This window comes from Topomyia yanbarensis, chromosome 3 (assembly GCF_030247195.1).
Source record: "Topomyia yanbarensis strain Yona2022 chromosome 3, ASM3024719v1, whole genome shotgun sequence".
In the NCBI taxonomy this organism is placed as follows: Eukaryota; Metazoa; Arthropoda; class Insecta; order Diptera; family Culicidae; genus Topomyia; species Topomyia yanbarensis.
In genome coordinates, this window is record NC_080672.1 from 272698966 (window position 1) to 272713485 (window position 14520).

At 38.9% G+C, this 14520-nt stretch overlaps 1 protein-coding gene across 1 annotated transcript; it reads left to right on the plus strand.

The window, feature by feature from the left end:
* Positions 1 to 7157: 7157 nt before the first annotated feature.
* On the plus strand, positions 7158 to 8179 carry LOC131689920 (uncharacterized). The gene is made up of 3 exons (XM_058975309.1): positions 7158 to 7308; positions 7379 to 7445; positions 7709 to 8179. The coding sequence occupies exons 1-3, from the start codon at positions 7236 to 7238 to the stop codon at positions 8037 to 8039; spliced, it is 471 nt and encodes a 156-aa protein (XP_058831292.1). The 5' UTR covers positions 7158 to 7235; the 3' UTR covers positions 8040 to 8179.
* The last annotated feature ends 6341 nt before the right edge of the window (positions 8180 to 14520 follow it).

Consider the following 14520-nt stretch of genomic DNA (forward strand, 5'->3'; position numbering starts at 1 on the left):
CAAGAACCGCCATCAATTAGACACCGTTGGTGAATTTCATATAGGCGAACGAGTGCGTAAGACGTGTTTCAATTAAAAATCAGTGAGTGACTTAAATAGAGCAACTAAGTGTCATCGCCATTCAGGCCCTTTTGATACCCTTTGGTACTTACCATAATTTGGCATTCCTGGAAGTCGCGAACTTCCAGAGACATCCTGCACACGCTTCGGCCTAGGTGACTTGACGGTCACCTACGTCTAACCGTAAAAGACCATTCTTCAGTCCTCTGGAAACCAGGGACAAGAACTCTCGGGCAAAGGCCCTAAACACCAAGGAGAGCAACCCTTCTCGGTCTGGCAAAAGTCGGTATCGTCCGTCGCCAACCGATCTCGCCAACGAAGGAAGCGCCTGTTGGACACCTCGCCCGGAACGCCTTTCTGGAACCGCCATTTTACCCACCACCCCAGCATCGAACCCTGCACCCAAGGATCAGTCATCGTCATCTTGCAGGAAGTTCATCGTGTCAACAGCAATTTCGGACCGAAACCGATCAGCGAGCGCTCGCCGGTCCATCTAGCTGACAAAAGTAGTTTACAACTCAGTACGTACCAGTGACTAGTGAACCCACCAGTGACACGCAAAACACCACACGTCACTATACAATAAACTTACAGACTTTAAGAAACTTGAGTGTTTTATATACCACCAGATCCGCGAAATCCCTCCAGTTTGCCCAGTAGCGCGCCGACCCTGCGACTAAGTCCGAGTCACGTGCTGCTGAAGCTTGTCGGGTAAACCTTAAGTTACAAGGGTGCATATCATTAGATTTGAATTACCAGGTCAAGGGCCGTCATTCCGGTTATATTCCATGCAGCACCCAACTATCTCTTTGCATAAGCGAGTGAACCAAAGATGCTTTTATGATCTATTGCTGATTGAGCTTTTCACATATTTTTCGTTCCAGTTTGTAAGAAAATAAATTGCATCCAGTCATATAACGAGTGAAGATAGATGACCGTATTATTCCTTTATGCAGACTTGTCTCTCAAATTATATCCCCCTCGATTTCTGTCTCTTACTTCATATTCTACAGTTTTCACTTTCCGTCGCGCTCTAGGCATAAATAAACTCTCCTGAAAAGACCTAAATGATCCTAATATGGATGTCGAACAAGATTCGTCGTCAACGGCTCCAAGTTTCCGTTTAAAATCAAGCACATTGATCTGGGTTCGACCGTAGCCGATCTTCTTTCGGATCAAAGATAGTCCGCTAAATATTCTAATATTCCGCAAGACGCAGAAATATTCATCTGTTCGCTGTGTAGTTCGCTTAGATAAGGTCAGAAATGTGATATTTTGTCAAAAGCAAACAAATGACGTTACTGGCGACAATACTTTTATATACAACTAACGCGTTTACATACCCGCTCACAAAGTTGAGATCGATGGTGTGGTTGTCGATTCGAACTTGGCTGGATCTACTTGGCTGTTTCGAAGACCTCTTGCTCCAATGAGCGAAGATTTTGAATGGAAATTGCACCGGACGAGACAAAATGGTGTGTCCCTTCAAATTAGTGTCGGGTGACCTTTGGCTAAACTGCTTTTCGTTTTCTTCGACAAGGATCGTCTGCATGATTGGTTGTTTGTGCCGCGTGTAAAGCATGCAGTATTGCACTAATTACAAGTAAATGGGTCTTTGTAACGTTAATTTTTTGTTCTCTCTTGAGAGGTCGTCAATTTTCTCTCTTGAAAGGCCGTCAATATACCAGCAAGAGGAAGCTCTGTCACAAAAAAAAAATCTCACGTGATATTTCAACCAGAGATTCAACATAGTACAGGATTATGCCTAGGTTGGAAACCGGCAACTTTGTGATATTGCGGAACTCCTGCCGGCATCGAGGAGACTTCATTTTTTACGGAACGGCATGGATTTATTCTGTCGATGATAATTAATCTAGCTTACTTTACGATCTACACTACAACTTAAAAAAGTAGCCTGCATTTTTTTTTGTTAGTGGAAACTTTGCCACTATGACACTTTTTAGGTTATCTTTTCTGGCTGCCCCTGTTTGCTCTACATGCTACAAATTGCCCGAATCCAATATAGTTGGAAGAGAGTTGTTTGTCCACATGTGTCGTCCCAACCGGGTAGTACATTATTAATGTAGCAGAGGATCTGTTTGGGACCGGTATACCATGCCTCATGAGGCGTCATAAGATGTCTTCCGAAGTATCGCTCCCTTCGAAGAAATAATACTGCACAATGGTAGAGAACGTGTTTCGAGCTCTCGGGCTTGTAGTTACATAATCGACTAATGTCATCTTGACCTTAGCCATTTTTTTTTTTAGATTATGCTTAGCAGGACAACGTCCCGTAAATAAACCTATACGTAAATCTTTTTTTGTTTTAGATCCATTAGTTTTTTGGCTCTCGCTGTATCTGGATGTATGAATTGCTTGGCTTGTCGAGCGCCTACTGCGTTACGCCAGTCGTTTAGTAGTTGGTTTCTTGCTCAAGCCGAAAATTCTAGTTTGATGGCACAGGTAGATATGCCAAGAAATGGTTCTAGTCGAACAAACATGTTTGATGATTCCAAGACGAGACAAGACAAAACATCTGTCGAATGACCCAACAACACGAGACCTACAGTACAACATCTCACGCGTAACGCGGTGTGTTTCCGATCCATATCTGAGCCGTACTACGAAATCGTCTGGAGAAACCCCGGCTCGAGGAAGAACACCCGGCCCAATACATGATGCATCCGTCCGAATCTGTAATCCTGGCCGGTGATTCCCGATGCCGGAAACTGAAAGTTTATATGTCCCCCCCCCTGTCAGCCTTATCCACCCTCTCTCCCATGTCTATGATACACAGATGTATGACTTCACTCCCCCCCCCCTTCTTCCCCTTGAATATCTTCCCAAAACTTATGTGCCCAGTTTTAGTTGATCAATATTTAATCTCGTTAAGAAATGCCCAACATCACCACTTAATAAAATTGAACCTCTCCCTCTAGTTATTTCTAGTTAATAGGCTTGTAAAATGTTCCGCTTAGTTAATAATTAATTGCTCGAACAATCTCCCTTCTAAAAATCATAAAGTTCATTACTATACAAAGAACACACAAAATGACCCGTCCCCAAATCTTCCAAATATTATATTATCCCCTCTTGTATATGTATAAGTTAGCTGCAAAGTTTTTTTTACTTTTATTATATAATGTTTTAATTTTAATTTAAAAATAATATTGAAATGTATAACCCCCTAGTTTCAAGAAATTCAAAATGTAAAACAATGAAAAAATGGCACCTTTAAGCTAACGCAAACTTGCCTTATCAAATAAACGAATTGAAAAAAAACATGTTTGGTGACAAAAATCAATTCCTTGGTGGCCTGGTACCCAAAATATCATTATTTTATTCTGCGTTGCCAATTGCTGTAAAGATGTGATGCACTCCCAAACCAGTTTGGACTCACATTTCGACGACCTTAATGCCAACAGTTGCACATGGCTGTCCGAGAAGATTGCAATTTTTGCATGTCTGTAGTTTCGTTTCCTAAAGACCTCCGAGCAGGTGTATATTGCATATACCTCTGCCTGGAAAGCAGTAGGCCACTTTCCCATTGATATCACTTCTTTAATTCTTTAATTCTCCCGAGCCAGTTAGCTCACCCATTTTAGAACCATCCGTATAGAATGATATTGTACCTTGAGGTAGTATGGGACCCCCTACATCCCATATCTGACGATCCACGGTGCGGACCTCATATGAGATATCGAAGTTTGGGTTAGCCTCCATTTTGTCTTGAACTGTAGTCAAGACAGAGTTCCCCATAACATGTTTGTGCAATGAAAGTAGATGAAGCATGGCTTCCATAGCCGTAGTGGGTTTTGATTACATAGCGCCTGTGATAGAGAGACAGACTCTGATCTTTAGTTAGTTTAGCTTTGGCGGTCTTTTGTTTAGCTTAGGGTCACCGCACAGTGGAGAAATAAGTTAATCGTAGTATGTCAGGTGCGAGTTCCAATGCAGTTTATTGTCTAGGATAACACCTAGGTGATTCACTTCTTCTGCGTAGTTGATTGCAGTTTCACTGAGAGTTGGGGGATCCAACTTCAGTTTTGTCCTCTTGGACATAGACGGTACATAGACCGTTTTTGCAGGGTTCACGTTGTGTCCCTCTTTGAACCACCATGTCATGATGAAGGCTAATTGAATCCGATCACTTAGTACAGATTCATGTTTCCCCCTCATAATTACGACAATGTCATCTCCATATCCAACAATCTCGAAACCCATTTCAGTCAGATCTTTGAGAAGATCGTTTACCACTAGCAACCAGAGCAGGAGCACACCTCCCTGTGGACAGCCAAGTTTGCAATAGTTTTCGCTATTTTTGTTGAAGTTTGAAGTATTTGTCTTGTTTGTTGTTTATTCTGGACTAACAGGAGCGTAATTTTCTGGCGCTGTTGGTAGAGTTTCAGTTATGCGCCGTTTTGCTGTCTACTTTTGCTCGAACAATAATTTTTTGTGTACCTTGGAATGATACTTATCCTTATCCTGACTTATTTTATGACTTAACCTAACATATTTTATAAAGCAGAACACGATTTTAGCACCACCCTAATATTGGCGCCCTTGGCGGGGGCCAACCGCACGCTACGGCTGTGCGCACAGATACTGTGTCAAAACGTCGCAGGTCACAACATTCCAAAACAATGGACGTCATAATGTCCGGGATATTAAGACGTACAAGAATGTATCATGAGATCCGAAAGCAAGAATGCGTCATAACATCCGAAGTCATTCTTGTGTCACAACGTCCAAAAGTAGCCTTGCGTCATAATGATGGTATCTTAATACACACACTGATATTGGAAGGTTATGACGCAGGATTCTTGTGCGGGATAATGTGACGCACTCTTTATTTCGGGTATTTGACGCACAATTACTGCGTTCGAACTTCTCAGGGACACATTAGGACATTATGAGGCAGTTTATCATAATATCCGATACTTTAAGGGTCCACAAAATCTACTCCGACATAAGATCCAAAAGCGATCGTGCGTCATAGCGTCCGAGACATTGTGACGTACAAGGGGTGCGTCAAAATATCCAAAAACAAATTTTGCGGCATAAACTCCGGGACCTTATGATGCACATCCCGATTCTTTGGGAACTAATGTCCGAAACTATGAGAGTGAATCCTGAACAATATGACGCAGTGCCTCTGCGTTATAACATCCCAATATCGTGTGCATCATATAATCGACGAGTACAGATTTCGGACCTAGTTACACTAGGATGATTGCGGACTTTAAAACGTACAATTATTTTATGACGCACTCTTGTGCGTCACAATGTCCCGCACGTTATGACGCACATTATTTTGGGATGATACGGTCTGGAACTTTCTAATGCAGTACATTATAACGTGGTTCGTCATAAAATTCGGGACATTATGACGCACATCCGTTTTCAGATGCTATGATACAGTCTGGTGCATCATAATGTCCTGGAAGTTATGACGCACCATCCTTCGGACATTATGACCTCAGTCGTTGTGATACGGTACCGTTCCTATATTCTGCTTGTCAAGATTAACATCAGCGTCTTCCTTGAATGCAGATTTTGTTTCTTGTCAAAGTTACTTCGTCCTCGTCAATTTTATATCAAGACAAATTTACTCAATATCCTTTGTAGACTTAACAGTAAGGGATTCTATGAAGTTTGTTCCTAATTTATCATATATTACGTGGGCTTAAATACATGATCATTTTGCCGCGGATGTTTTCCGTAAAACGAATTGGGTTTTTCGCATTGCAAATGAGCTATCCCTGACGAGTTTCAGCATCGAAGCGCATGAGAAAATTGCACTTGATAATTCACACGTACACGATGTACCACTCGGATAAATTAACAAGCACCACGTGCCGCCGATTAATGTCACAGCCACCATGACGACCATTGTACAAGCAGATGCACAATATGGACCCTCCATTCATCCCAGCCTACCAGTTTCGATGGTTACAATTCTATATATCAATGCAGGACTATATCTGATACCCGGCTCAATATCTCCGAAAGGTCTCTGAGCAATTGTAATAAAGGGTTTAAACTGAGAAAGCTGCGAAAAGCAGTCGTCTTTGAACACGAAAAAAGCAGTATTTGTGGCAAAAACTTAACGAAAATCAATAAGTAGTATCCTACCAATGCCCCGAATAATTAGATTCATTTTTATGAAGATTATGTAACGGGTAGCGAAAAAACTTTTCGTTTTCAAGTATGGCCTCTTTTCGAAGCTTTCTCAGTGGAACCTTAACGAATTACAAAGGTGATTATATATTATATTATATATTTTCGCATGTTTATTTCTGTATATGTATATTTTTATATTATATATTTTCACATGTTTGCATGGCACTTATTGTACAGTATGGCGTCGCTGATGGTGGGGATTTGAAACATAAATATAGAGGATCATAAACAAAATTGAGCTAGCTTTTCCAAACTTTTCGAAGGTTTTTGTATCGAATATGTAGCTTTTGAAAGAAGTCATATGAGAATTAATGTTTGATCGCATTGGTTAAAATCTAGCCTTCCACACTCGATTCGATTCGCCTTTGCGATGAGCTTATCTCGAACATGATGCCAGCACGATCAGTTTATGTGTCACTATACAATACGGTGATTTACTTATTATGCTCTAAGTAGAATGTAGCCCTGTGATTTTAATAAGTAAACGTGAAATGTTTATAAATATCTTTGTTGCGTCTCTTAGAATCCGTACAATTACAAACGTGTCTTTAAAATCGCGAAATACATTCAGGAGGCTTTTTATGCGGTTTTGTCACAACGCAGCTGTTCGTTTTAGGAATTTTTAAGCTAATGACAAACATGATTGGATGTTTTTTATACGCGGTGCGTAAAAACAATAATAGCAGACGCTGTTTCAATCAACGATTTTAAAAGGGTCAAGAGATAACAGGATTAGAGTGATAATGAGCTCAACACCGTAGGCAAACCTGTAAAGATCAACTTTTTCAACCCTCATCATTAAACATAAAAAAACTGAGTCAGGCTGATTATGTCCGTCCGTTTTTTTGGCATTAACTAAGACATCTTTACAGAAAAGTTCACGAATACAGGATAAGTATATAAAAGACTGTGAATTTGGGTTTTACAGACAAACAACATTTAGCAAACTACAGTACGAGATAGGTCAGACTCGCGTACACTCCGTTGTTGAAATGTGGAAATCAGTGGTCATTTTAGTTTGCTCAATGTTGGTATGCTTGCTGCATTCCACTAATTGTTCGCCTGGTAGGAGTAATATCGCTTATCTTTAAATTCATAAACTAATAGCGACATGTTTCTTCTTTCAATATTGCAGTAGATATTGGTGACCCTGTTAACCTTGTTGCGAAAAACATCCTAAGCTCAAGACAAAAGCGGCAGGGGTAAGTCAAAGGCCTGCTCGAGGTCCGCCAGAAGTTTTTAATCTAATTTCTATTCTATCTAATTCTAATTTCTATTAACAATCAAAACAACTAACAATCCGCCTCAGTCAGCTGAGGAAATTTCCGGTCACCGTATGTAACATCTCGCAAAATTTTTCCAACTCCTGAAAAGTGGATTACTTGACCACTTATGTATCTGCATAGCTAATAAGAGCAGTGCATAGCACTATACATCAACTCACTTCAAAACGTTTTTTTTTCAGAGGAATCGATTTCTCGAGCGCCAACGCAAATGCCAATGCCTTTAGTGAGGGTTTCGGACCCGGTGGATTCGGTGGCAGTGCAGCAAATGCACAAGCGCAATCTTTCAGCAGTGGAGGTCCTCTCGGATCGTTTGGTGCATCAGCTGCCAATGCGGCTTCAGAAGGATTTAACGTTGGTCCGAACGGAGCATCCGGATCGGCATCGTTCGCAGGTAGTCAAACTTACGAGTTACCAGGAGGAAAGGATATCTCGATTTCGTACTCCGACGGATTCTCAATCGGTGCGAACGGGCCAACGTTCTCTGGCGGGGATGCGATAAGTGTCAGTTAATGTTAATTATTCTGGTTCGATGCGAAATACATGAAATTACACAAAACGGCTTCAAAGAAAAATTTAAAAAAATATAGCTTTTAAAAACAACAGATAACCACTAAAAAATACTGGCATTTTACTTTTTTTTATTATGGGCTGCGTTTCGAATTTGTCTCATCAGAGGTTATTACGCATTACAATTGTACAATGTTTATTTCAAAATCAAAATTTCAGAACCCTCCGGAAATTTTTTCTGGGTCTGCTCCTGTTCGGGAGTATAGAATGTAGCCATCGTCCAAGCTCCCTATTGCTCCCTGTGGTTCGCCAACTTTTAAGTGTCCTATGACGAGAAATACAAAAAAAATGATGAAGCAATTTGGTCTTCCATAGATGTCATTTTTCGAAGCGCCCACCGTACCTAAAGAGCCCGCAATCTCATTGTCCGAGACAGGGCCGGTGGATTACGTGGGTAGTGCGGGTAGTACTAGAGCACTAGGCGCACGACCAGGCAACGTGGTAAATGTTGCGATAACTGTTACCACAAGCGCAGAAACCGCATTCCACGACCCCAATTCCGGAGATACGAATTCGACGGACATGACCAGGGATATCATCCGAATGACAAGAAATACTGAAAAACTCGCTAAAGCTACGCGATCTATCATAAATATCACCTTCTAATGCCTAAGTGTTCCCCTTCTCATTACCATTCTAATCTAAGTGTCCACCTCATCACCCGGAATAGAGCAATGGGAAAAAACTCAAACTAAGGTAATCTGGTAGGATTTTTCAGATAAAGCACTCAGGAACTTCCATATTTTCCCCAGGAATTGCGGGAGATTGTTTACAGCACAGTCTCTTTTATGATCGCCCTCGCCACTATTTATTTATTTTATTTTATTGTTGTTCAAGTAGCGTTAGACATTCATCTTTTTTATGCTATAACGATCTTACTTGGTAATGATTATTAACATTGAAAATTGAGTTTAACTAATTATTATTTGCTTCCTATTCAATTCAAAATTCTTTGAATCGCTTCTTAAACACTTGCAATGATTGTATACGTTTGAGTGAATCCGGCAGAGTTCCACATACAAACACCTCGCGCAAAAAAGAGTTGCCGTAGAAGGATGTAAAATCGGTTGGAATTGTGAAATTGTTAACTCTTGCGCTTCGAAAAGGTTGTAGTTTCTCAAACAAATAATTTGGACTTTTTGTATATATAATTTTATGCAATAATATGCAACAACGAGCTGTTATGAAGTTGTTAAAAGTGAAGCCAATTAATGTAGAATGCAGATGAGTTACTGAATCTCGACGCCTTAGACTATAAACAAACCGAAGACAAGCATTCAATGCGATTCTAAGTCGTCCAAGAGTGTGGGCGGATACACTAGGAAGTACAAAGTCGCAAGCAATGAAGTGTGGCAATATAGGGTAATTTCGGGAGAGATACCGCGTCAGGAGAGATGCCGCACTTTATATATCTTGCATATAGGATAGGGTATCCCAAAATGACATCATGTTAAAAAAGTCATCAGGCTCACTTCTTAAATGAAAGGTTAGGGTATCAGGACCACTTTCTTCATCGGAGTGAACTTGTTAAAACGCTCCCTACTACTGGCGAATTTTGATTTTATATAAAATGGGCCGATTTTGGGTAAAATTTCAAATTCATGCTTGTTGAAGTGCTCCTGAACTGTCTTAGATTTTTTTCAGTATTTTTTTTATTTTACTGGAGATCAAAATGGAGAAGCTTAATTAGTTAGTTTGTACAAATTGTGGATTATAGGAGCGGCAGAGCCTTTAAAACTTAAAAAATTTAATTCTTGGTGTTTTTCATTAGGTTTTCTTCAAAAATTTTTTTTTTAAAGTATAGGAATCACTTCAAATAGTTTATCCAAATATAGAAGCGTATTTTTGCTGAAGAAAGTGTATAGCTACGACTAATGGGGTATGAGTTATTTAAGTTTTTGTTAGATAATCTTTTTATATTTTATGCTATTCATAAAAAATAACACTGTTCTACAAAATAAAACAATTTCAGTTTGCTTGGTCCGCATTTTGTTTTTCGCAAAATAGGAGGAAAATGATGAAAAATGGTGTTTTCTGTTTGTCTCTACTACATCAGAATCGGTTTTTATAAGCATTTGACTTTTTTTAAATTATTTAGTATATTAATAACCACCTAGTGGGGTTATAAATCATGAAAATTAAACAAATATGTCGAGTTAGTGGAAAGTTATGGCGTATATTTGTATGCCGAATTGATTAACGTATTCGGATTTTGTATATAAAGTTTCATTTCCATGTTAGGTACCTTAGAGTGAAGAAATGCAGAAGGGTGGGGTGAATGTTAAAAAACTGATCTTTACGTTTTAGATCACGCAATTCCGAAATAGTCAATTTTGAAGGCTTTGTATTTTCGAAAAAGTTTTACAATAGAATACACCACATCTTCTCGTACAATAATTTTGGTGAATAAGCCTCCAAGAAGTAATTATGGAGAATTAACTTTTCAGAAAATAATTAAAGACTTGGCATCATTAGTAAAGATATTATTGTTTTTATAATTGATGGTACAACAATTCAACAAATTCTCATTAAACCCGATCCTGATGCACTAAAGACAAACAGAAAACGCCGTTTTAATTCATTTTCTTTCAATTTTCCAAAAAACAATATGTGGTCTAAGCATATTTGAATTGTTTTATTTTTTGGAATATTATTATTTTTGATGAATGGCTAAAAATGTCGAAGGTTATATAACAAAAACTTATATAATTCATACCCCATTACCCGATCAGAAACGCATAACAAGAATATTTCAAAACTATATCTCCCGTTGTTACTTGTAATAATTTTCTGTTATTTTAACTACTAACGAGACCAAATTTATAACACGATATGTTACGAAAATTGCATTCTGTTATAATCTTGTTATTTCATTCTGATCGGGTAGCCGTAGCTATACACTTTCTTCAGCAATACTACGCCCCAATATTTGGATCAACTATTTGAAGTGTTTCCTATACTTTAAAAATTTTGTAGATACCCAGTTTTGAAGAAAAACTAATGAAAAACACCAAGAATAACACTTTTTACCATGTTTTAAAAGCTCTGCCGCTCCTATAATCCACAATTTGTACAAACTAACTAACCAAACTTCTCCATTTGGATCTCCAGTAAAATAAAAAAATACTGAAAAAAATCTAAGACAGTTCAGGAGCACTTCAACAAGCATGAATTTGAAATTTTACCCAAAATCGGCCCATTTTACATAAAATCAAAATTCGCCAGTAGTAGGGAGCGTTTTAAAAAGTTCACTCCGAAGAAGAAAGTGGTCCTGATACCCTAACCTTTCATTTAAGAAGTGAGCCCGATGACTTTTTTAACATGATGTCATTTTGGGACACCCTAATATAGGGTCACTTTTATAAGGTAATATGATATTGTGAGTTTGTCTTTTGAAGAATTACAACACTGGAGATGTAAAATAATCCTTATTATTAACTTACAAAATTTTTATTAATGATTATGTGCGTCCAGTTGCATCACGGGGTGTCGAGAGTTTTTCAGTACCACATTAAAATTTCGTTTTTTAAATTGTTCGATTTTTTTTGGTAACTCATGTATCGGTTGAGTAGCTGGGACCTTTTAGAAGGCATTCTGATCATGAGCATGACCATCCATAATTTCAGAGGAAAATGTCGTCGTGCCGCATCTCTCCCATACAATTGGGAGAGATGCCGCATCAAAATTGCTGGTGAGATGCCGCACTCGATGGCGGAGGATACGTAGCTAAAATGTATTTTTTTCACTTCGAAATGTCATTAAATGATCATTTGCGTCAGGTATAGATTATTAATAAGGTGTATCCACAAACTAACGGACCTAAAACAGTGGCATATAGGAATATGAGTCTATTTATTTATATATTTGAACGGGCGATATGTATCTAAGTATTAGTCACTTCGGTTAATTCTTTAAAGTTTCAGGCACTAATTTTAGTAAACGCATTGATTTGTAGTGATGTCAATCTTGGGATAAAAATGAAAATTTCGACGAATTGATGCTTTTTAAAATGAATCATTCAAGAACAAACCAAAGTTATATAAATACATTGTTGGAAGAAGCAACCAAAAACTGCTTTTAAGGAACCCCTACCAATATATCGCTCGTACAAATAAACAGTACCCTTAATTAAGTTACTCCAACTAAACAGTTACACAAGGTTGCAAAAATAAAATATTTTTAAAATGTTGAATAAAAAAATGTTTCTAGAAATGGTATTACCCCCTTGAGAAAAAATGATGGTGCTGGCCGATTTATAGGTGTAATCAAGCTTCATGAAACTCAGCTGAAGACCCCTAATCACAAAAACATCAATGATAGCTAAAAATATTTTGTTCATCATTTTTCAGTTTGTGACCATAGTGCGGCATCTCACCCGCACATGCGGCATCTCTCCCGCAATGACCATTTTTTTAAAAATGTTCATGGAAATTTTATGGATTTTTTCTATGAAAAAAACCTGTTTTAATCCACCTAGAGGTGCAATTGTGCCTTTCTCATTTCTCAATACTATGATTTAATAGCTGGTTCGTACAATATAACATTATGGAAATGTCTTTCATTCTTATTACACTTGGTAAGTATATATAAGAGCACCTTTTTGCAATCATCGCGGTATCGGTTTGAATCGGAGTTTTCTATGTGATCGCCGTAACTCCGGAGCCGGAAGTCGGACTAAGACTAAGTTGATCAAATCGGTCTGGCCATTTTCGAGAAACCAATATAACCATTATTCTGAATTTCACCTTTTTACATTCATCGCAGAATTCATTAGAATCGGGATTTACTGCGTGATCGTACGTATCACCCTGTAATTCAGGAACCAGAACTCGGATCCACACAAAATTCAACAGCAGCTGATGGACCTTTCATTTAAAATCAAGTTTGTCAAAATCGGTTCAGAAAATTCCGAGAAACCGATGTGGACAAATCAACAAATTTTGTTTTGTAACCATACTCTTCAACTCGTAATCCGGAACAAGATGTCGGTTGAAAATGGAATTCAATAGCAACCTATGGGAATATTATACCTTTCATTTGAATCTTAGTTTGTAAAAATCGGTTCAGCCATCTCCGAGAAACCGATGTGGACATTTTGTTAACAAATCCGCACATACACACACATACATACATACATACATACACACATACATACACACATACTGAGTAGAATGTTATATGAGACTCGGCCCTCTGGGCCTCGGTTAGAAAGTCGGTTTTTGCAGCCATTGCATAATCTTTCTATATGAGAAAGGCAAAAGAATAATATTTAATTAGCTTAATCAGCATGAGTTCAATGCTATCTTCATGTGATTATAATTTGGAAAGGTTGGTGGAATGGGTTTGAACGTGTAGGGAATGGGGGGTTAGTAGAGTGGGAGTGGAGGATGCGTCAGAAATCCTTCATCTTATTTCGGTATACGTGATGGATGAAGGAAATGCGTGAGGGTAGTCCAAAAGGAGGGGAGTGATGAAGGAGGGAGGTGTAAGGGCAAGGCGGAGGGGGGGGGGGAGGGGCGGCGACGCAATACTCAACTGCATATTTTGCCTTCCATTTGAGACTTGGTTTTAGAAAACCGATATGACTTTAATTGTGGAATATGCCCGGAATTCCGGACTTCCGGAATCGTCGATAGTGGACAATATATTCAAAGAATGTTTGATTGGCAATCAGTGATCTAGATCTGCAATCAGAAGTAATTTGGTGACCATTTCAATAGTTTTTAGCCTCTGAGGTATTACGATTGTACCGATTTATATGGGAAATTCCAGTGTATCCTTACTAACACCCCTGTACCTCCGGAAGCAAGAGTCAGAACCAAATGAAATTCAGCAGCAGTCAATGGCATTACTGTATCTTTCATTTGAAATCAAGTTTGTAAAAATCGGTAGAGAATTCGTTGGGGAATGGGTGTGATATTAGCTTAGGAACTTGGCGGGTTCCCCGGGGGCGTCATGAACCGTCATAGGTGGCCAATGTGGTCAAAGCCGCTTTGATTGATCATTAGTGATCCAGACCCGCAAACTAGAGTAATGTTGCATCAATTTTAATATGTTTTACATCATTTTAACATCATGGTGGTACCAGTTTATATGGGAATTTGCTGTGTGACCGCACTCTTCAACCCGTAACTCCAGAACCGGAAATCGCATCAACTAAAAATTCAATAGCAGCTTATGGGAGCGTTATACCTTTCAGATGAAACTAAGTTTGCGAAAATCGGTTCAGCCATCTCTGAGAAAATTGTGTGAGTTTAAATGACACACACACACATACACACACACATACATACATACACACACAGACATTTGCCGATCTCGACGAACTGAATCGAATGGTGTATGACACTCGGCCCTCCGGGCCTCGGTTAAAAAGTCGATTTTTACAGTGATTGCATAGCCTTTCTTTATATGAGAAAGGCAA